The sequence below is a fragment of the Chiloscyllium punctatum genome, chromosome 30 (assembly GCF_047496795.1).
Source record: "Chiloscyllium punctatum isolate Juve2018m chromosome 30, sChiPun1.3, whole genome shotgun sequence".
Lineage (NCBI taxonomy): Eukaryota > Metazoa > Chordata > Chondrichthyes > Orectolobiformes > Hemiscylliidae > Chiloscyllium > Chiloscyllium punctatum.
This window is the reverse complement of record NC_092768.1, coordinates 42,246,457-42,270,471: the sequence shown is the minus strand read 5'-3', so window position 1 is coordinate 42,270,471 and position 24,015 is coordinate 42,246,457. Positions and strand designations below refer to the sequence as shown.

At 50.6% G+C, this 24,015-nt stretch overlaps 1 protein-coding gene across 2 annotated transcripts in view; it reads right to left on the bottom strand.

Moving 5' to 3' along the window:
- The window catches only part of LOC140455438 (uncharacterized), a 37,442-nt gene that overhangs the window by 13,188 nt on the left and 239 nt on the right, over positions 1-24,015 (bottom strand). Inside the window, exons 1-6 of one of the 2 annotated variants that reach the window (XM_072550309.1) lie at positions 22,535-22,768; positions 20,881-20,992; positions 15,306-15,416; positions 13,873-14,183; positions 9,265-9,373; positions 3,159-3,357 (exon numbers count right to left, since the gene is read on the bottom strand). In XM_072550309.1, coding sequence (XP_072406410.1) covers positions 3,159-3,357; positions 9,265-9,373; positions 13,873-14,135 — 571 coding nt within the window. In that variant the 5' untranslated portion in view covers positions 14,136-14,183; positions 15,306-15,416; positions 20,881-20,992; positions 22,535-22,768. Of the gene's footprint in view, positions 1-3,158; positions 3,358-9,264; positions 9,374-13,872; positions 14,184-15,305; positions 15,417-20,880; positions 20,993-22,534; positions 22,769-24,015 lie in introns of those variants that run through there. The other variant, XM_072550308.1, reaches the window with a different exon arrangement.

The window sequence follows — 24,015 nt, the reverse complement described above, 5'->3', positions numbered from 1 at the left end:
GGACAGTGTAGGAGCAGTGTGGGAGCAGGGTGCTGTCCCTGGGACAGTGTGGGAGCAGTGAGGGAGCAGGGGGCTGTCCCTGGGACAGTGTAGGAGCAGTGTGGGAGCAGGGTGCTGTGCCTGGGACACTGTGGGAGCAGTGAGGGAGCAGGGGGCTGTCCCTGGGACAGTGTGGGAGCAGGGAGGGAGCAGGGGGCTGTCCCTGGGACAGTGTAGGAGCAGTGTGGGAGCAGGGTGCTGTGCCTGGGACACTGTGGGAGCAGGGAGGGAGCAGGGGGCTGTCCCTGGGACAGTGTAGGAGCAGGGAGGGAGCAGGGGGCTGTCCCTGGGACAGTGTAGGAGCAGTGAGGGACCAGGGTGCTGTGCCTGGGAAAGTGCGGGAGCAGTGAGGGAACAAGGGGCTGTCCCTGGGACAGTGTAGGAGCAGTGTGGGAGCAGGGTCCTTATCCTGGGACAGTGTGGGAGCAGTGAGGGAGCAGGGTGCTGTGCCTGGGACAGTATAGGAACAGTGAGGGAGCAAAGGGCTGTCCATGGGACAGTGTGGGAGCAGGGAGGGAGCAGGGTGCTGTCCCTGGGATAGTGAGGGAGCAGGCCGCTGTCCCTGGGACAGTATAGGAACAGTGAGGGAGCAGGGTGCTGTCCCTGGGACAGTGTGGTAGCAAGGTGCTGACGCTGGGACAGTGTAGGAGCAGTTTGGGAGTAGGGTGCCATCCCTTGGATAGTGAGGGAGCAGGCTGCTGTCCCTGGGGCAATGAGAGAGCAGGGTGCTGTCCCTGGGACAGTGAGGGAGCAGGGTGCTGTCCCTGGGACAGTATAGGAACAGTGAGGGAGCAGGGTGCTGTCCCTGGGGCAGTGTGGGAGCAGGGTGCTGCCCCTGGGACAGTATAGGAACAGTGAGGGAGCAGGGTGCTGTCCCTGGGGCAGTGTGGGAGCAGGGTGCTGTGCGTGGGAGCAGTGAGGGAGCAGGGTGCTGTATCAGGGACAGTGAGGGAGCAGGGTGCTGTCCCTGGGACAGTGAGGGAGCAGGGTGCTATCCCTGGGACAGTGTGGGAGCAGGGTGCTGTCCCTGGTACAGTGTTGGAGCAGGATGCTGTGCCTGGGGCAGTGTGGGAGCAGTGTGGGAGTAGGGAGCTGTACCTGGTACAGTGTTGGACCAGGGTGCTGTGCCTGGGACAGTGAGGGAGCAGGGCGCTGTCCCTGGGACAGTATAGGAACAGTGAGGGAGCAGGGTGCTGTCCCTGGGGCAGTGTGGGAGCAGGGTGCTGTGCGTGGGAGCAGTGAGGGAGCAGGGTGCTGTCCCTGGGACAGTGAGGGAGCAGGGTGCTATCCCTGGGGCATTGTGGGAGCAGGGTGCTGTGCGTGGGAGCAGTGTGGCAGTAGGGTGCTGTACCTGGCACAGTGTTGGACCAGGGTGCTGTACCTGGGACAGTGAGGGAGCAGTGCGGGAGCAGGGTGCTGTCCCTGGGACAGTGTGGGAGCAGGGTGCTGTCCCTGGTACAGTGTTGGAGCAGGATGCTGTGCCTGGGACAGTATAGGAACAGTGAGGGGGCAGGGGGCTGTCCCTGGGACAGTATGGGAGCAGGGAGGGAGCAGGGGGCTGTCCCTGGGACAGTGTTGGAGCAAGGTGCTGACTCTGGGACAGTGTGGGAACAGTGAGGGGGCAGGGGGCTGTCCCTGGGACAGTATGGGAGCAGGGAGGGAGCAGGGTGCTGTCCCTGGGGCAGTGTGGGAGCAGGGTGCTGTCCCTGGTACAGTGTTGGAGCAGGGGGCTGTCCCTGGGACAGTGTGGGAACAGTGAGGGGGCAGGGGGCTGTCCCTGGGACAGTATGGGAGCAGGGAGGGAGCAGGGGGCTGTCCCTGGGACAGTGTTGGAGCATGGTGCTGACTCTGGGACAGTACAGGAGCAGTGTGGGAGAAGGGTGCCATCCCTGGGACAGTGAGGGAGCAGGGTGCTGTAGCTGGGACAGTGAGGGAGCAGGGTGCTGTAGCTGGGACAGTGAGGGAGCAGGGTGCTGTAGCTGGGACAGTGAGGGAGCAGGGTGCTGTAGCTGGGACAGTGTAGGAGCAGTGAGGGAGCAGGGTGCTGCCCCTGGAACAGTGTAGGAGCAGTGATGGAGCAGGGGGCTGTCCCTGGGACAGTGCGGGAGCAGTGAGGGAGCAGGGGGCTGTCCCTGGGACAGTGTGGGAGCAGTGAGGGAGCAGGGGGCTGTCCCTGGGACAGTGCGGGAGCAGTGAGGGAGCAGGGGGCTGTCCCTGGGACAGTGTGGGAGCAGTGAGGGAGCAGGGGGCTGTCCCTGGGACAGTGTGGGAGCAGTGAGGGAGCAGGGGGCTGTCCCTGGGAGCAGTGAGGGAGCAGTGAGGGAGCAGGGGGCTGTCCCGAGAACAGTGTGGGAGCAGTGAGGGAGCAGGGGGCTGTCCCTGGGAGCAGTGAGGGAGCAGTGAGGGAGCAGGGGGCTGTCCCGAGAACAGTGTGGGAGCAGTGAGGGAGCAGGGGGCTGTCCCTGGGAGCAGTGAGGGAGCAGTGAGGGAGCAGGGGGCTGTCCCGAGAACAGTGTGGGAGCAGTGAGGGAGCAGGGGACTGTCCCTGGGACAGTGCGGGAACAGTGATGGAGCAGGGTGCTGTCCCTGGGACAGTGAGGGAGCAGGGTCCTGGGCCTGGAACAGTGAGGGAGCAGGTGCTGTACCTGGGATAGTGAGGGAGCAGTGAGGGAGCAGGGTCCTGTACCTGGGACAGTGAGGGAGCAGGTGTTGTACCTGGGATAGTGAGGGAGCAGTGAGGGAGCAGGGTCCTGTACCTGGGACAGTGAGGGAGCAGGTGTTGTCCCTGGGACAGTGTGGGAGCAGTGAGGGAGCAGGGTACTGTACCTGGGACAGTGAGGGAGCAGGATGCTGTCCCTGGGACAGTGTAGGAGCAGTGAGGGAGCAGGGTCCTGGGCCTGGAACAGTGAGGGAGCAGGATGCTGTCCCTGGGACAGTGTAGGAGCAGTGAGGGTGCAGGGTCCTGGGCCTGGAACAGTGAGGGTGCAGGGAGCTGTCCCTGGGAGAGAATGGGAGTAGTGAGGGTGCAGGGGGCTGTCCCTGGGACGCTGTGCGGTCCCTGGGTTGCGACAGTGTCAGAATAGTGATGGGGTGTGACCAAAATGCACTTTGTCACCTACCCTTGATAGCTGCCAGTGGAGGCACCATCTTCTCCAGGTCTGTCCGGTTTGTCTTGCATGGGCTCCCCTTGTCTCTGCAGGTATCCTCCCGGTGAATTCCCTGCTGTGCTGCAACCCCCACGTTCTCCTTAATATCTGCCCTACTCCTCTGGATTGCACTGTCAAACCGTCTCTGTCGTGGGAAGCGTTCCCGCTCAGTCTAAAAGTCAGAGGGAGTTGACATTATGTTAATATTCCGAAAACAATGCCTGTATCTGTTGGATATAATAAGATGCCACAGGTATATTATGCAGCAGAAAGCCACTGTGTGTGTGTCAGTAACAGCACATCCGCCACCCACCTGTGTGTGTGTGTGTGTGTGTGTGTGTGTGTGTGTGTGTGTGTGTGTGTGTGTGTGTGTGTGTGTGAGTAACTGCACGTCCGAGATCCCCCCCCGTGTGTGTGTGTCAGTAACTGCACGTCCGAGATCCCCCCCCGTGTGTGTGTGTCAGTAACTGCACGTCCGAGATCCCCCCCGTGTGTGTGTGTCAGTAACTGCACGTCCGAGATCCCCCCCCCGCCGTGTGTGTGTGTCAGTAACTGCACGTCCGAGATCCCCCCCGTGTGTGTGTGTCAGTAACTGCACGTCTGAGAGCTCCGTGTGTGTATGTCAGTAACTGCACGTCCAGGACCCCTCTGTGTATGTGTGTCAGTAACTGCACGTCTGAGACCCCGTGTGTGTGTGGGAGTAATTGCATGTCCGAGACCCCCCCATGTGTGTGTCAGGAACTGCATGTCCGAGACCCCCCTGTGTGAGCGTGTCAGTAACTGCATGTCTGAGACCTCCCCCCGTGTGTGTCAGTAACTGCACGTCTGAGACACCCGTGTGTGTGTGTGTGAGAGTAACTGCACGTTTGAGACCCCCTGTGTGTGTCAGTAACGGCACGTCCGAGAGGACCCTATTTGTGTGTGTGTGTGTGTCAGTAACTGCACGCCCGAGACCCCCCATGTGTGTTTGTCAGTAACTGCACGTCCGAGACCCCCCTGTATGTGTGTCAGTAACTGCACGTCAGAGACCCCATGTGTGTGTTTCAGTAACTGCATGTCCGAGACCCCATGTGTGTGTGTGTGTGTGTGTGTGTCTGGAACTGCACGTCCAAGAACCCCCCTTGTGTGTGTCAGTAACTGCACGTTTGAGACCCCCCGTGTGTGTGTCAGTAACGGCACGTCCTAGAGGACCCTGTTTGTGTGTGTGTGTGTGTGTGTGTGTTTGTCAGTAACTGCACGTCCGAGACCCCCCGTGTGTGTGTCAGTAACTGCACCTCTGAGACCCCCATGTGTATATGTGTCAGTAACTGCACATCCGAGACCCCGTGTGTGTCATTAACTGCACGTCCGAGACCCCCCTGTGTATGTGTGTCAGTAACTGCACGCCCGAGACCCCACTGTGTGTGTCAGTAACTGCACGTCCGAGACCACCCTGTGTGTGTCAGGAACTGCACGTCCAAGAACCCCCCTTGTGTTTGTCAGTAACTGCACGTCCGAGACCCCCCTGTACGTGTGTCAGTAACTGCACGTCAGAGACCCCATGTGTGTGTTTCAGTAACTGCATGTCCGAGACCCCATGTGTGTGTGTGTGTGTGTGTCTGGAACTGCACGTCCGAGACCACCCTGTGTGTGTCAGGAACTGCACGTCCAAGAACCCCCCTTGTGTGTGTCAGTAACTGCACGTCTGAGACACCAGTGTGTGTGTGTGTCAGTAACTGCACGTTTGAGACCCCCCGTGTGTGTGTCAGTAACGGCACGTCCTAGAGGACCCTGTTTGTGTGTGTGTGTGTGTGTGTGTGTGTGTTTGTCAGTAACTGCACGTCCGAGACCCCCCGTGAGTGTGTCAGTAACTGCACCTCTGAGACCCCCATGTGTATATGTGTCAGTAACTGCACATCCGAGACCCCGTGTGTGTGTGTGTGTGTGTGTGTCATTAACTGCACGTCCGAGACCCCCTGTGTATGTGTGTCAGTAACTGCACGCCTGAGACCCCACTGTGTGTGTCAGTAACTGCACGTCCGAGACCACCCTGTGTGTGTCAGGAACTGCACGTCCAAGAACCCTCCTTGTGTGTGTCAGTAACTGCACGTCTGAGACACCAGTGTGTGTGTGTGTCAGTAACTGCACGTTTGAGACCCCCCGTGTGTGTGTCAGTAACGGCACGTCCTAGAGGACCCTGTTTGTGTGTGTGTGTGTGTGTGTGTGTGTTTGTCAGTAACTGCACGTCCGAGACCCCCCGTGTGTGTGTCAGTAACTGCACCTCTGAGACCCCCATGTGTATATGTGTCAGTAACTGCACATCCGAGACCCCGTGTGTGTGTGTGTGTCAGTAACTGCACGTCCGAGACCCCCCCGTGTGTGTCAGTAACTGCACGTCCGAGACCCCCCCGTGTGTGTCAGTGACTGCTCGTCCGAGACCCCCCCGTGTGTGTCAGTAACTGCACGTCCGAGACCCCTCTGTGCGTGTGTCAGTAACTGCACGTCCGTGACCCCTCTGTGTGTCAGTAACTGCACGTCCGAGACCCCCCCGTGTGTGTCAGTAACTGCACGTCCGAGACCCCGTGTGTGTGTGGGAGTAACTGCACATCCGAGACCCCCCCATGTGTGTCAATAACTGCATGTCTGGGACACCCCTACGTGTGTGTCAGTAACTGCACGTCCGAGACCCCCCTGTGTGTGTCAGTAACTGCATGTCCGAGACCCCGTGTGTGTGTGGGAGTAACTGCACATCCGAGACCCCCCCATGTGTGTCAATAACTGCATGTCCGGGACACCCCACTGTGTGTGTCAGTAACTGCATGTCCGAGTCCCCCCGTATGTGTGTCAGTAACTGCACGTCCGAGTCCCCCGTGTGTGTGTGTGTCAGTAACTGCATGTCCGAGTCCCCCCATGTGTGTCAGTAACTGCACGTCCGAGTCCCCCCGTGTGTGTGTCAGTAACTGCACGTCCGAGACCTCCCAAAGCACATGTGACTGCACCTGAAGTCATAGAGATGTACAGCACGGAAACAGAGCCTTCAGTCCAATTCGTCCATGTTGACCAGATATCCTTAATTAATGTCGTCCTGTCTGCCAGTGTTTGACCCATATCATTGTAAACCCTTCCTATTTTTACATTCATCCAGATGCCTTTAAAATATTCGAGTTGTACCAGCCTCCACCACCTACTTCGGCAGTTCATTCCACACACACACTATCCTCTGTGTGAAAGAGTTGCCTCTCGGGTCCCTTTTATATCTTTCCCCTGTCACCTTCCACCTATGCCCTGTGGTTTTGGATTTACCTTCCCTGGAATAGAAAACCTTGGTTAGACGCTGAACCCATGCCCCCCCCATGACCTTTTAATCTCTGCAAGGTCACCCCTCAATTCAGACGCTCCAGGGAAAATAGCCCCACCCTATTCAGCCTCTCTCTATATCTCAAACCCTCCAAGCCCAGCAACATTGTTGTCTATTTTTTCTGAACGCTTTCAAGAAACGCTTTTCTTAACATCTTTCCTATAGCTGGGAGACCAGAACTAAACACAGTACTCCAATAGTGGCCTAACCAATGTCCTGTACAACCACGACATGGCATCCTAACCCCTACACCATGCTGGTCATTCTAAAAGATGAGAGAGTTAACAAACAATCCAGGTCTTTTTCAATGTATAATTTCAGTTCCACCACACTGTAAACTTTTGCTATAAATTCTGTATCTTATGATTTTATTAACCACCTGAAGAAGAAGCAGCAGCACTCCAAAAGCTAGTGCTTCCAAATAAACCTGTTGGACTATAACCTGGTGTTGTGTGATTTTAAACTCTGACCAATAAATGATTTCTTGACTATCCTCTCTTCCTGTGACTCCACCTTCAAGGAGCTCTCCATTTGCCTCTCGGTCATTGTTCTCCACATCCACATCCGGGATGGAACTGCTCTCAACCAGTAATGGCAAAGCTCAAACCTTTTACCCACCTCACCAGCTTGCTGGGGAGCACTAGCTTCAGCTGCTCAATGTGACAGCATCTTCAAGTTGAAAACCTGATCTAGCACTGAAACAAGAGGAGGTCTGACTCCACACTGCAGACTTCGCATCTTCAGAGAACGGTCCAGTGCGGAAGTAGGCCATTCGGCCCACCTGCCCGTCACAGCTCTCTGAAAGAGCTGCCCAATTAATTCCACTCTCTTGCTCTTTCTTGACAATCCTTCAAGTCTCTACCTTCAAGTATTTATCCAATTCTCTTTTGAACTGGGGAATTGAATCCAATCCCAGCACCTGTTCAGTGGTGCTTTCTCAGCTCGTCGCAACTTGCTGTGCAAAAATAATTCCTGTCTCCCCTGTTGGTTGAATCCCTTGCCTCTGGTTACCCACTCTTCAGTTATTGCAAACAAATACCTCTCTAACTAAAACTGTTCAGAGTTTTTATGACCTCTATAAAATCTCCTCAATTTTTCTCTTCTGAGGAGAATGACACCAGCCGATTGAGAGGCGATTCATTCAGGATGTTCAAAACCATGAAGGGCCTCAGTCGAATAAATAATGCTGGTGGAAGGATCAGGAATCAGAGGAAGCTGGTTTGAGGCGATTGGCAAAAGAAGCGATGGTGACATGAGGCAATACTTTTACACAGCGAGGGGTTAACATCTCGAATGCACTGCCCGAGAGTGTGACCCAGGCAGACTAAATTATGACTTCCAAAAAGGGAATTGGTTCATCTTCTGAACGGGAAATAAGTGCAGGGAATTGTGGGACTGAGTTGCTCTTGCAGAGAGCAAACACAGTCACGAAGGACTGAATGGCCTCCATCTGTGGTTCTTCCCTAACCTGTCTTCTTGACGACAGTTAAGGCGGCACAGTGGCTCAGTGGTTAGCTCTGCTGCCTCACATCGCCAGGGACCTGGGTTCAATTCCAGCTTCGGGCGACACTCTGTGAGGAGTTTATATGTTCTCCCCGTGTCTGCGTGGGTTTGCTCCGGTTTCCTCCCACAACCCAAAGATGTGCAGGTTAGGTGGATGAGCCTAATGTGGGTTACAGGGAGGTGGGTCCAGGTGGATTGCTTTTCAGAGGGTCAGTTTGGACTCGATGGACCGAATGGCCTGCTTCCACATTGTAGGGATTCTATAAAGTCCTTCATCTCTGGTGCCATTCCAATCAGCCTCTTCTGTGTCCACTATATGTTCATGGTATCTCTCTTGGTGCCCAGGATCGAACATTCCAGTTCTGAGGAAGAGTCACTCAACCCGAAATATTGATTTCTCTCCCCAGATGCTGATAGACGTGCCAAGCTTTCCCAGTAATTTCTGTTTTGTTTCTGATTTACAGCAACAGCAGTTTTTTCTGTTTTTACTTATAATATTCCAGCTAATGCCAGAATAGTTAACCATTTAATAGAACTCAATTGTTTGTCAACACCAGGTTATAGTCCAACAGGTTTCCTTGGAAGCACTAGCCTTTGGAGTGCTGCTCCTTTATCAGGTAGCTAGTGTGGTAGGATCATAGGACATAGAATTTATAGTAAAAGATCAAAGTGTCATACAACTGTTGTGATGTGTTGAACAAACCTAGATTTCTGTTAAGTCTTTAATCACTTAGAATGGTGATGTAGGTTTGAAATCATTAATATGTAAATGATGTAGATTTACATATTAGTGAATCAAATCCTGCAACTCATTCTAAATGATTAAAGACCTAACAGCAATCTAGGTTTGTTCAATACATTGCATCAGTTGTATGACACTTTGATCTTTTACTATAAATTCTGTGTCCTATGATCCTACCTGACTAGCTACCTAATAAAGGAGCAGCATTCCAAAGCTTCCAAACAGACCTGTTGGACTATAACCTGGTATTGTGTGATTTTGAACTATGTCCACCCCAATCCAACAGCGGCACTTCCACATCCTAATTGTTTTTGTATGCTTTCTCAATTTATAAAGTCCCCAATCTTGTGTAACTTTTTGAAACGGCCCTAACTTGGGGAGAGAGAGACACACACAAACCAGACAGAGAATGAACAGAAGGGAGTGACTGAATGTGCATCAGTGTTGGTGTCAGGATTTCCACACCAGTGGGAAATCTGCCGGCTGGTTTTACTTACCTCTTGTACTGTGTGGTTATGTGATTCGATCATCTCTTTCACCACAAACTTGTCTCCATCTGGAGAGAGGCGAACTTTGATAACGCAGGGACACTTGGTCTTGTTGGTTCTGCAACAGACAAATGCAGCATTGTGTCAGGAGCTACAGGGAGACTGGCTTTCGATTCTCTTTTCGCACGGTGCGATAGAAAGATGATTAAATTCCTGTTTATAGCCTTCAAGAGACCCAAAAACTGAACAACTGGAATCTTCAGGAACTGCTGGTCTGAGTGTTTCTGATCCGAATTTGTAAGCCTTTTTTTGTTCAAATTTTGTCTTGAACGAACAGACTCTGGGTGGGCATGAGGTTCAGAAGTGCCGATGTGTGTGAACTCAGATAAGATTCCAGGTGATGAAATAGACAATAGACAATAGGTGCAGAAGTAGGCCATTCTGCCCTTCGAGCCAGCACCACCATTCATTATGATCATGGCTGATCATCCTTAACCAGTATCCTGTTCCTGCCTTATCCCCATAACCCTTGATCCCACTATCTCTAAGAGCTCTATCCAACTCTTTCTTGAAAGTATCCAGAGACTTGGCCTCCACTGCCTTCTGGGGCAGAGCATTCCATACACCCACCACTCTCTGGGTGAAGAAGTTTCTCCTCAACTCTGTTCTAAGTGGCCTACCCCTTATTTTTAAACTGTGTCCTCTGGTTCGGGACTCACCCATCAGCAGAAACATGCTTCCTGCTTCCAGAGTGTCCAATCCTTTAATAATCTTATAAGTCTCAATCAGATCCCCTCTCAGCCTTCTAAACTCAAGGGTATACAAGCCCAGTCGCTCCAACCTTTCAGCATAAGATAGTCCCACCATTCCAGGAATTGACTTTGTGAACCTACTCTGCACTCCCTCAATACTCAGAATGTCTTCCCTCAAATTTGGAGACTAACACTGCGCACAATATTCCAGGTGTGGTCTCACCAGGGCCCTGTACAGCTGCAGAAGGACCTCTTTGCTTCGATACTCAATTCCTCTTGTTATGAAGGCCAGCATGAAAGACTGGAAAGGGTTCAGACAGGATTCACCAGGACATTGGCAGGAACAGACTGCTTGAGTTAGAAGGACCGGCCGGGACTCTTTTCACTGGAGGCTGAAGGGTGATATTATAGACGTTTATAAAGTCATGAGGGGTAGAGATAAGTTAATTGATTGATTGATTTATTGTCATGTGCACCAAGGTACAGTGAAAAGCTTTGTTTACGAGCAGTATAAGCTTTCTCCCTCGGGTGGGGGATTTCAAGACCGGGGACATATTTTCAATGAGAGAGGAGAAAGATGTAAGAAAATACATGAGGGACAATTTTTTTTTAAAAGTGTGGTTCATATGTGGAATGAACTTTCAGAGAAAGCAGTGGATGCAGGTATAGTTACAATATTTAAAATATGTTTGGATAAGTACATGAATGAAAAATATTTGGTTGAACATGGGCCAGGAGCAGGCAGGTTGAACTAGTTTACTTTGGGATTATGATCGGTAAGGACTGGGAGGACCGAAGGGTCTGTATCTGTGCTGTCTAACTCAATGACTGTGAGTCTATGACTTCAGTGACATGGTTGAAACATGAGGCACTGGAAAAGCACAGCAGGTCAGACAGCATCCAAGGAGCAGGAGAATTGAAGTTTCGGGCATAAGCCCTTCATCAGGAATATGAGGGATAAATAGGAGGAGGGGTGTGGCCGGGGAGGGGGGGGCGGGGAAGGTAGCTAGAAAGGCGATAGGTAGGTGCAGGTGTGTGTGTGTGTGTGTGTGTGTGTGTGTGTGTGTGGTGGGGGTGGGGGGTTGATGGTGATAAGTCCGAACGGAGGGTGGAGTGGATTGGTCGGAAGATGGACAGGTGGGGCAGGTCAAAAGGGCGGTGTTGAGTTGGGTGGTTGGATCTGGGATGAGGTAGGAGAAGGGGAGATGAGGTAATTGGAGAAATCAACATTGATGCCATGCGATTGGAGGGTTCCAAGGCAGAAGATGAAGCATTCTTCCTCCCGGTGTTGGGTGGCTAGGATTTGATGGTGGAGGAGGCCCAGGGCATGCATGTCCTTGGCAATGTAGAAGGGTGGGTTGAAGTGGTTGGCCACAGAGTGGTGGGGTTGTTCAGCGCGTGTGTCCCAGAGATGTTCTCTGAAACATTCTGCAAGTTGGTGTCCTGTCTCCCCAATGTAGATGAGCCCACATCAACAGCTATGGACACAGTAGGTGAGGTTTTTGGATGTGCAGGAAAATCTCTGATGGATGTGGAAGGACCCTTTGGGGCCTTTGATGCAGGTGAGGAGGGAGACGTGGGTGCAGGTTTTACACCTCGTGCAGTGGCAAGGGAAGATGCCGGGAGTGGAGGGTGGGTTGGTTAGGGGGCATGGACCTAATGAGGGAGTCGCGGAGGGAATGGTCTCTGCGGAACACAGATAGGGGTCCGCAGGGAAATACATCTTTCATGGTGAGGTTTGACTGTAGGTGGTGGAAATGGCGGAGGATGATATGCTGTATCTGGAGGTTATTCAGGTGGAAGGTGAGGACCAAGGGGACTCTGCCCTCAGAGGGTTGGGGTTCAAGGGCGGAGTGTGCAAAGTGGAGGAGATGTGCTGGAGGGCATTTTTGACCACGTGGGAGGGGAAATTCCAGTCCTTGAAATCGGAGGCCACCTGGGATGTTCTGGAGTGGGACTGGTCCTCCTGGGAGCAGATGCTGCAATGGCAGAGGAATTGGGAATACAGGATAGCGTTTTTATGGGGGGATGGTGGGGGAGAGGGGAGGAGGAGGAGCTGGAGTCCAGGTAGCTGTGGGAATCGGTGGGTTTCAAGTAGATGCCAGTGTTGAGTCAGTCACCAGAAATGGAGATGGAGAGGTCCAGGAAGTGGAGCGAGGTGTCTGAGATGGTCCAGGTAAACTTGAGGTAAGGGTGGAAGGTGTTTGTGAAGTTGATGAACTGTTCAACCTCCTCGTGGGAGCACAAGGTGACACTGATACAGTCATCAATGTAGCGGAGGAAAAGGTGGGGAATGGTGCCAGTGTAACTGCGGAAGAGGGACTGTTCCACGTTATCTGCCCAGGTGGCAGGCACAGCTGGGGCCCATGCCTCCGTTGCAAAAGCTAGGGTCAATCTTCGGAAAGAGAAGGAACAGAGGAGATTCAAAAGAGGAAGTTGAAATTCATCAGGGGTCTGCACAAAGTGGATAGGGCTGAGAATGAGACAGCACAGATTTATGACGACTGACAAAAGAATCAAAGGTGACATGGGGTTAATCCTTTGTTTTTAAAAAACACAGTGAGTGTTGACGTTTCAGAATGCACTGCCTGAGAGTGAAGTTAAAGCTGACATCATTGTGGTCTTTAAAAGAGGATTTGAGAATTGAAGAGAACTTTTCTTGCCCGAGTACAAAGGAAGGGAGTTGGACTCGGTGAGTTAATCTTGCAGACAGCCAGCGCAGGCTTGACAGGCCAAAGACTTTCCCTCTATGTGGTAACCATCATCCAGGCCTGTCAGTCAGGCCACAGCCAAATAAAGTGCAGTACCTGGGCAGACATGGACATGATTTAGTCTGACAGCTAGAATCAGCTTATACAGCCCTATTCTGGATTTCTCAAACCACTGTGTGGTTATTTCTTATTTGAAGTGTGGTCAGTAGTTTAGTGTTGAAATTACCAACTTAAGCAGAGGAAGCTCCCACAAACAGGAGTGCAGGGAAAGGCCAGCTCATCGAGGTGGGTTAGGGGATGACTTGGGTCCAGGAGGCCGAGGCTAATTCTCTCGCTTGCTGAAATGACACAGTATTTTCCATCCACCTGCAAGGGCAATGGGGCCTCTGTTTCTCATCTGATCCAAAAAGACAGCGCCTTCAACAGAGCAGCACTCCCTGATAACTGCATTGGAGTTGAAGCTTCAGTCAGGATTTTAGTCCAAATCTCTGGAGCGGACACTTGACCCCTTCTGCCTCAGAGGCAAACATGCCACGTACTAGCTAGGGCCAGTCTGGAATGGCTCTTTGGGCCCTGCATGTTCTGCTTGGCTGAGAGTTGGCAGGTGGGTGGAAGTGGATGGGCACGTTGCTTATAGAGGGAAGCCCGAGAACGGTGGCTCCTACCTCACTAACAGAACATGAGAGTGCAGAGCAGGCCATTCAGCCCATTGAACCTGCATCTCCGATAGTTCTAGCCAGTTAGTTCCAATGCACAACTCTTTCCTTGGGACCCCAAACATTTCCTTCACCTTTAAGTACCTTTGCCTTATCCACGTTTCCTTAGAAAGCGATCAATTGCATCTGTTTTCATCAGCGTTTCAGGAAACCTCTCCAGAATAAGTTGCACAACTATTTTCCCCATGACCTGGAACTTTTCTCTTGACTTTCAAACTGCCATCCATGTTCCTTCAGAAAGAGACCGAATACATCTGCTTTCGCCACCCTTTCAGGACACCTAGCCCAAACTGGGACGAATCGCCGTGTTAAATGCACCCCAAGCGGGGCTCTGGTGTGGGTTGTGGGGTTACAGAGCGACAGCAGGAGAACCAACTCAGGCGGAGTCAGCTGAAGACTCCTCTCACCCTGTACCAAGGCAGAGGCCACCCTCCTCACCTCTGGTTTGTCCGCTTTCCGGTGCCTTTCGCCCTGAAGAGTTTGCCCCCGTGGATGCAGGCGTAGTCGATCTCGGCGAACCTCAGCGCGTCGTTCATGGGCCGTTTGGGCGCCCTCCGCCTCTGCGCCTCGATGGTGCGTGAGTGCCTGGTCCAGAGCTGCACGGCGCAGTCCCTCTGGTAGCGGCGGAACTCCCGGTGCAGCTCGCTGTACGACGAGAACTCCGCGCCCACTCGGAACCCCACCGTCTGGGACATGGCCATACGTCCCCCACCAACCCCCCTCTCTCCCCGGCAACCAGGGAGCGGGACCTGTGAAAACAAAACACACAGGGCAACATGTCAGGGGGCCGGAACCCTGGAGAATGTGGGTGTGGGAGGGATCTGTCATGGATGCACGTCTTAACTGCTGCCGTCAGATTGCAGTGGGTTTTCAGAACAGCGGAGATACGGACCCCTGGCAACAGGCAAGGGGTGAGCAACCCTCCCAGCTTGTTCTGAAGTCTCAGCGAAGATTCACCTCCAGAAACCAGCAGCAGCGAGCTACCCAAAGACGCAAGCAGAGGGGTGTACAGCAAAACGATCGGGTTTTCAAAACAACTTGCCCTTTTGCTCCTGGTAGTGTGTGAAACGTTAGTTGGGGGTAGCCAGCATTGTGGAGTCACTGTGATCTAACTGAATAGCCCCCAGTGGCCCATTCCTGATTTTGAAGCATGACCCACAGCAGGAGCCTGGGGTGATGAGGGACAGGAGAAACCTCCAGGGTGTTTCCGCATGGATCAGGAACACAGATGTCATGTGGTTGAAGGGTTCTTTCTCCAGTTGTTGGGTGGCTTTGAGTTGGCGGTGGAGGAGGCCCAGGACTTGCATGTCCTTAGCGGAGTGGGAGGGAGAGTTGAAGTAGTCGGCCACGGGGCGGTGGGGTTGTTGGGTGCGTGTGTCCCAGAGATGTTCCCTGAAATGCTCCCTGAGGGGCTGCTAATGCTGAAGGGGGAGTGCAGAATCACTTGGGACCATCTCCAAAGTGTCCACCTACAATTTCAGAGTTTAGAACGCCCACAGTGTGGAAGCAGGCCAGTCAGCCCCTCTGAAGACCATCCTGCCCAGACCCACCACCCCCTGTAACCTTGCACTTCCCACGGTTAGTCCATCTAGCCTGCATACCCCCGGACACTATGGCCCATCCACCCTTGCCTGCATATTTTTGGACTGTGGGAAGAAACCACAGCACCCGGAGGAAACCCACGCAGATCACAGGGAGAATGTGAGAACTCCACATGGACAGTTGCCTGAGGCTGGAAGCGAACGCGGGTCCCTGGTGCTGTGAGATGGCAGTGCTAACCACTGAGCCACCCCCAGATCTAGGATCCAGATGTCGGCTGATTGTTCCAAACAGTGGATGTCAAGTTATGCCGATCAGAGAGTGAGACAAACCTTATTAACGCAGCAGCTACTCGTCGGTTCGGCTGGCCTTGTCAGGCAGTCAGTGACCTCTGTCACGTAGCTCAAAAGCCATCAGCACTGAGGACGCACGAAGTGAGATTTCTGTTGGAAAACAATGAAAAATATCAAAGCTCTATCTGTACAACAGAGTAAAGTTCACACTGAATTACATTGGGCCTGCAGCTCAGGAACAAGCCATTAAATCATGCCACACTGATCGTCCACACAAACCATCTCCCATTCCTCTTCATCACATGCAACCAACATAATCTTTTATTCCTTTCTCCCTTTTGTGCTCTTCCAGCTTCTCCTTAAATGTCTTCAAACTGTACTCTCGTGTTAAATCACAAACGGATCAACCCCACTCTCCCTCGTTGTATGTTTGGCAGGATTTGAACCAGAGTCACTGGGCTTCCAGACTGAGTCGAGCAAAAGTACCACTCAGCCACCTCCTCCTGTTTTTCCTGCACGTCCACTCACCTCATCTACCGTGCCCGTTGCTCTAGATATGGGCTCCTCTACATCGGGGCGACAGGACGCCAACTCAGGGAGCATTTCAGGGAACATCTCTGGGACACACGCACCCAACAACCCCACCGCCCCGTGGCCGACTACTTCAACTCTCCCTCCCACTCCGCTAAGGACATGCAAGTCCTGGGCCTCCTCCACCGCCAACTCAAAGCCACCCAACAACTGGAGAAAGAACCCTTCAACCACATGACATCAACACTGACCTCACTGGTTTCCAAATTTCCCCTCCACCCCATCCCAGATCCAACCCTCCAGCCTGGCACCACCTGTCCTACCTGTCCATCGTCCTTCCCACCTATCCACTCCACCCTCCCCACTGACCTATCACAATCACCCCTCCACCTGAGTTCACCTATCACCTTCTCAGCTACCCTCCTCCCAACCCCACCCCAAACCCTGAACAATCTCTCAGCCCCGTTCCCTCCCTCCACGTTCCTGGTCCTCGGATCCTGCTGGACCGGCTGTGCTTTTCCAGCGCCACACATTCCGACTCATCGCCTTCTGATGCCACATTGTTAACGTCTCCCTGGGTGAACAGGTTCTCCTGAACACCCTCATGATTATATTGTTGGCTCTTAGTTTTAGACTCTATCCCACCCCATCTGCCAACACACCCCATTCCAGCAGACATGTTTGTTGACTGAAGAGGCAGGTATATCCGACATTACATGAATGGAGTTACCGTATCTTACCCCAATAGGAGGCCAGAAAAGTCTCAGTGTAGGCTGTGAAGCCTGACAATCACAGCCCACGTGTCTCGTCTATGTATGGACTGTGCCTTTTGGGAGACCAGAGGGCATTCTAAGTTAAACAACAGTGGAATGCAACACTGGTAAAATGGCCGAATTCAAAGCATGGAAACAGGCCATTCCCAATCGGTCCATGCCAATGCTCACAGGATTTACCAGACAGCTGATTCCTTTCCCACCCGCATCCCATACCCTGCATGGTACAGCACTTTTAATTGTCAACGTTAATACATGATAAAGTTAATTTATCACAAAGAAAACACAAAGCCATACAGCATAGAAACAGGCCCTTTGGCCCACCTCATCTATGCCAGCCAACCAACAAATGCCAAACTATATTAATCCCATTTACCTGCAGTTGGTCCATCGAACTGACCAACATGTCGGCTAAGATGCCCTCTAGTATAAAATCCAGTACCGCAGAAACAGACTACTTGGTCCTTCAGGCCTGTAGCGGCCCTTCGAAAGGGTCATCCCATTCCCGCCTCCTCATTCTTGAGTTCTCTTCCTTAACATTGGTCTGGACGACTGCTGTGGCAACGCGGATCTTTTACAGGCATGTTTTAACCTGCAGCTCTGAACTGTGATGATAGAGGCTTCAATTTTCTTCCTGTCATACAGCTGACCAGGAATCTCTCCAACTCTTAAATCCCTACCATCAGCCTTTGTAGTAAGGATTTGCCGGCCCTGTTTGGTCACATTATGAATTGTTCTTGGCCATCAGGTCCTGGCCTGGGACTTGAAACTCGGGTTTCTAGCTCCAAGGAAAGGATGCTACCCACTGCCCCACGAGACCTTCTCCCTGGGATTCAGCTAAATATTTCTCTTTAAAAACATGCCCAACTGCTTTTAAAAATCCCTCCAGAATCTGCTTCCAATCACATGCAGTTAGGACATGTCAGAGCTCAGCAAACCTCTCTGGGAATACATTTCCCATTTTCTGTCTGGTTCATTTACGAATTACTTTCAAACTAAGGTCTCTGGCTACTGCTCCACTTGACAGAAGACATCGTCTCTCCGGATTTGCTCTGTGCAAACACCTCAGAATTCTGACGGCCTCTCTCAATCCTCTGCTTAAATCCGTCTCTTGAAGGAGAGTGTACAAATCAGGAACAAGCCGTTCAGCTGCAATAGTAAATTTGAGTTTGATGGGTCTACCCCATACTCTTTGCTGTCATTGTTAATCAAGACTTTGTCTAACTTGGGCCTCACAAACATTCAGTGACTCAGTCCCCACTGCTCTCTGGGGAAGACAATTACACAGAACAATTACCCACTGAGACAAATAGTAGATAAATATTTTACCTCATCACTGTCTTAAATAAAATTTGTAAAAATCATGAGGGGTATAGATAAGGTTAATAGCAAGTGTCTTTTCCCTTGGATGGGGGATTTCAAGACTAGGGGGCGTATTTATAAGGTGAGAAGACAGGGATTTCAAAAAGACATGAGGGGCAATTTCTATTTTCCACACAGAGTGCTTCGCGTGTGGCATGAACTTCCAGCGGTGGATGCGGGTACAGTGACAATGCTTTAAAGATAAACTACATAAATAAGACATGTTCGGAGGGACACAGGCCAAGTGCAGGCAGGTGGTACGAATTTGGGATTATAGTCAGCAAGGACTGGTTTGTCCCACGGTTCTGTTTCCGTCTCTATGCCTCTATCCCTAATTTTTAAAATGTTTCCTGTACTTCTCATAAGGATGATGTGCAGGTTAGGTGAATTGGCCATGCTAAATTGCCCACAGTGTTCAGGGATGTGCAAGTTAGGTACATTAGTCAGGGGTAAACGTAGAGGAACAGGGTAGGGGAATGGGTTTGGGTGGGATACTCTTCGGGACGATGTGGACTTGTTGGGCTGAAGGGCCTGTTTCCACACTGTAGGAATTCTATGAACATCCTCTGAGCAAATCCATTGCCAATTCCCCTCAGGATGTTACATGTTTCAATAAAATCACTTCTCATACTGCGGAACTCTAAGAGACCAGAAGAGACCTAGCTTCTCCATTCTCTCCATAGAACTCAAGCCCCACATACCTCACACCATCCTTGGAAATCTCCTCGGCACCTGTCTGATCATATTGATATCCCTGCTAAAGTACGGTGTCCAGAACTGCACATAATGCTCCAGTCGAGACAACATACACTGACATGAATTTGCAAAATAAAAAAAAGTCAAAGATTGGGGCCCCAGGAGCTGTCACTTGGAAGGAAAAGAATACCTGACCTGGAAAAACTAGACAGGGTTTACTTGAAAATTCATTCACGGGGCTCAGTGGTTAACACAGCTGCCTCACAGTGCCAGGGACCCAGGTTCAATTCCAGCCTCAGGCGACTGTCTGTGTGGAGTTTGCACGTTCTCCCCGTGCCTGTGTGGGTTTCCTCTCACAATCCAAAGCCCTGCAGGTTAAATGAATTGGCCATGCTAAATTGCCCACAGTGTTCTGGGATGTGCAAGTTGGGTGCATTAGTCAGCGGTAAATGGGGAATGGGTCTGCCTGGGATACTCTTTGGAAGGTTAGTGTGGGCTTGCTGGGTCGAATTGCCTGTTTCCATGCTGAAGGGATTCTGAGATTCTTGCACCTTTAGTGCAGTTAGTTATCCTCAAGACTTTTTCTCATTGGAGCGTAGGAGGTTGAGGAGTGATCTTATAGAAGTTTATAAAATCATGAGGGAGATCAACAGATAAGGTGAATGGCAGGTGTCTTTTCCCCAGGTTTAGGGGATTTCAAGACTGGGGGAGTATTTTTAAGGTGAGAGGAGAAAGATTAAAAAAAAAAATCGGCAGCAATTTGGTTTTACACATGTTCACATGTGGAATGAACTTCCAGAGGAAGTGGTGAATGTGGGTACAGTTAGAACGTTTAAAAGACATTTGGATAAGTACATGAATAGAAAAGGTTTGGAGGGATATGGGCCAAGACCAGGCCAGGTGGGACTAGTTTAGTTTGGCAGTACAATTGACATGGACTTGTTGAACTGAAGGGCCTGTTTCCGTGCTATATGGCTCTATAAGTAGAAGTACTTCACTGGAAGGGCAAACAGAACCTGAACCAAGCCAAATAAGTAGACGTTAGGATAGGTGACCAAAAGCTTAAACAAAGGGGAAGACTTTAAGTAGCATTTTAAAGGAAGAGCAAAGCAAAAAGATTCTGGAGGGAATTCAAGGTAATTAGAGGCTCGGCAGCCAAATCATGTCCGGCAATGGGAAAAATAATTAAAAGTAAGGGATGTGGGGAATGGGTTTGGGTGAGATACTCTTCGGATGGTCAGTGTAGACTTGTTGGGCTGAAGGGCCTATTTCCACATTATAGGAGTTCTAAGATTACCACAACTACCTTCTAAGTAGGCCACAATAACAGCTCAGATATTGCTGGGATGGAAGCATTAAAAGGGTGAAGACAGGTAAGGCCGTGGGTGGATTTTAAAACAAAGATGAGGTTAACCAAGAATAAAGAACCACAATCACAGGGATGATTGGGGAATGGAACATGGTGCAAGTTAAGGTGCATGAAGTTGAGTTACAGAGATATACAGATGTACAGCCCAGAAACAGCCCCTTCAGATCCTACATGTCCATGACGACCAGATATCCTAAATTAATCAGGTCCATTTGCCAGCATTTGGCCCACATCCCTCTCAACCCTTCCTATTCGTGTGCCACTGCCCCACGAGACCTTCTGTCTGTGGTTCAGCTAAATATTTTTCTTTAAGTACATGTCCAACTGCCTTTAAAACTCCCTCCAGAATCTACTTCCAATCACACGCAGTTAGGATACGTCAGATCACAGCAAACCTTTCTGGGAATACATTTCCCATTATCTGTCTGGTTCATCTACTAACTACTTTCAAACTAAGGCCTCTGGTTACTGGTGCACTTGACAGAAAAAATAGTTTCTCCAGATTTGTTCTGTGCAAACACCTCAGAATTCTGACGGCCATTATCAATCCTCTGCTTAAATCCATCTCTTTAAGGAGAGCGTACAAATCAGGAATGAGCCATTCAGCCCCACTGTCAAATTTGATGCCTTTGAAATGTTGTATTTGTACCAGCCTCCACCACTTCCTCTGACAGCTTGTTCCATACACACACCACCCTCTGTGTGAAAAAGTTGCTCCTGAGGTCCCTTTTAAACCTTTCCTCTCTCACCTTAAATTTATGCCCGATAATTTTGGACTCCCCTTCTCTGAGATGATCTGAAGTTTACAAAAGGTGGAATGAGGGATCAGCCAGGGGAACAGTGCAAAAGAAGCAGAGAAAGAGAGCACAGAAGTATACAGTACCTTCGCACTTGAAACAAAGTGGTTGACTCTTAACTGTCTTCCAAACTGACCTGGCAGGTTAGCCAGTTCAAGGGGGCTGGTTAAATGTGGGGCTTGCCAGAATGCTCACATCCTACGAAAGATCAAAGAACAGAAAAGAAATTTGGTTATATTACTGGGTTAGTAATATGTCCTGCTTTCACACTAAGCATACCTTTCCATTATGTTGTCTGGCACTAACACACTGCCAAGTGATCCACAGCACTAATGATACTCAAAACAGGGAATCTGCGAGGTGCAGTGGACCGTCAGCAGCAATACAATTTAGATTACTTACAGTGAGGAAACAGGCCCTTCAGCCCAACAAGTCCACACCGACCCTCCGAAGAGCAACCCACCCAGAAACATTCCCCTACATTTACCCCTTTACCTAACACTACATGCAATTTAGCATGGCCAATTCACCTACCCTGTACATCTTTGGACTGTGGGAGGAAACCGGTGCACCCAAAGGAGACACGGGGAGAACGTGTAAACTCCACACAGTCAGTTGCCTGAGACAGGAATTGAACTCAGGTCTCTGGCGCTGTGAGGCAGCAGTGCTAACCACTGTGCCACCGTGCCGCCCATATTTCTGTTCAACATTATTATGAGGAACTCCAGCAGTGATATCCTACGGCTGAAATGAATAGGACTTCAACATCTATCTACATCTTACTCTGTGTTTGGTATGACTCTCCACCTTTTCCTTCTGATTTCTACTGAATTCAGCCGACTTCTTCTTAACCAAGCTGTTCAGAAATGTCATGGTATAACACATCTTTGGAGCAAGTGGGACTGAACCTAGTTCAGAGGCAGGGTCAGTACCAGTGTGCTACAACAGCTCCAAACATTGATATCAGGTTAAGTCTTGCTACAGGGCAGAAGTCAAACTACACTTGGAGAACTGTGTGCAATTCTGATCTCCTTACCTAAAGGAGCGATATTAATTTTCTAATCAACCATTTCAGAGACATGTTATTACAAACTTCATGAGCAGGTGAAAGTTGGATCGGGCCTCCTGACTCAAAGGTAGAAACACTACCACTGTGCCATAAGTGCCAACAGGACTGATATCAGGGTGCTGTCTGAGGTCAAACCATTTTCAGCTGCTTCATTAATGGTTCCCCAAAGCTTCTGGATGGAGGTTTGCTAGCTGAGCTGGCAGGTTCAGTTTCAGATTTTTCGTCACCATACTCAGTGAGCCTCCAGATGAAGCACTGGTGCTATGGTCCAGTTTTCATTTATGTATTTAGGTTTCCTGTGGTGATGACATTTCCTGTGGTGATGTAATTTCCTGTGGTGATGTCCCCAAGGCTTGCTCACCATCTGGAGGAACAAGTCAGGAGTGTGATGGAATGCTCACCACTTGTCTGAATAAGTGCAGCTCCAATAACACTCATCAAGCTCAACAAAACACAGCACAAAGCTGCCTGCTTGATTGGCGCCCAACCCATTACTTTCAACATTCAGTCCCTTCAAGACTAATGCACAATGACAGCAAAGCGTACCACCTCCAGAGTACACTTCAGCAAGACTTGTCCAACAGTAAACTATAGCATCACCTCCCTGAAAGGATAAGGGCAATAGATGCTCAAAACAATACTACTTGCAAGTTCCCCTCCAATCCACTCACCATCCTAATTTAAACAACGTTATTGTTCCTTTAAAGTCCTAGAATTCCCTTATACATTCGCTCACATTTCTCCAGCAGCTGAGTTGAACTTCAAGGTCTGTGCTAGCTGCTGTTGGAGAAACTGGAAGTAAATGAGTGGGGATCAGCAAATGCGGACCCTCAGAGCATTTCTGAGGCTGCAGCCGTTGACTCCTTCCCTTCAGCACTGTAGGTATATCTGTACCGCAAGGATCAAGATGGGGGTTCACCATCATCTTCACACGGGCAATCAGAGAGAGATAATAAGTGTTGCTATTGCTGTCAGTATTCACTCCCTAGGATAAATCAGAAAAAAGCCCTCATACCTAAGTCAGCTTTTTGCTAAAGATATTCAGAAACTTCACTCCCCTTCTCATTACCTGTAACCTTCCATTTCTTTCCCTCCAAATTTTTATCAAGTTATTATTGAATGTGGGTGATTTGGTGCCTCATGGTCAGCACTGCTGCCTCACAGTCCCAGGTTCAATTCCTGCCTCAGGCGACTGTCTTTTTGGAGTTTGCAGATTCTTCCCGTCTCTGCTTTGGTTTCCTCTGGGTGCTCCGGTTTCCTCCCACATGTGCAGGTTAGGTGAATTGGTCATATTAATTTGCCCATATTGTTAGGCGCATAAGTCAGGGGTAAATATACGGAAATGGGTCTGTGTGGATTACTCTCTGGAGGGTCGGTGTAGACTTGCTGGGCCGAAGGGCCTGTTTCCACATGTAGGGAATCTAATCTATTTTCAAATCCCCCGGTATTGTGATTGAGTGAGCAGCAAACATCTGGGACTTATTGGAAATATTTGGGATGGAGAGGAGGAAGGGACAATATCAGGAAATGGGGGAGGGAGAATGGAGCATTTCAGTTCTTGGAGCAAGGGTAATGAAGATGAAGGGTTTTTGCCCGAAACATCGATTATGCTGCTCCTCGAATGCTGCCTGAACTGCTGTGCTCTTCCAGCACCACTAATCCAGAAACTCTCTGTTGGAATCAATATGGAATTGGGATCCGGATGGTGCTGAAATCAGGAGGGTCCTCTGGAATTGGAATCAGGAATGAATTGGGGATCAGGAGGGATATATGAAGTTGGCATCAGGAGGAGATGGGATTGGGATCGGGATCAGGAATGTTGGCAGGGTTGGGGAGTGATCTCTCGCTTTCAGACGAGGAGGGATCTGGGATCAGGGATCAGGAGGAATCCAGCGGATTGGAATCAGGAAAAAATCCTCGGGATTGTGATCAAAAGGTATCTAGCATTGGGACTAGGAGGAATCTAAGGGATTGTGATCAGGAGGGATCCAGGATTGGGATATGAATGGATCCCTGGGTTTGGGACTGTCTGTTTTCCGGGTGTGTGCAGCTCTGTGCTGGGAGGCGGGAGATGAGCCACCGTCTCTTTACCCGGGCCCAGTTAGTGGATCGGCCTCCCACCGGGCCGGCCAGCCCGCCTATCCAGTTACCT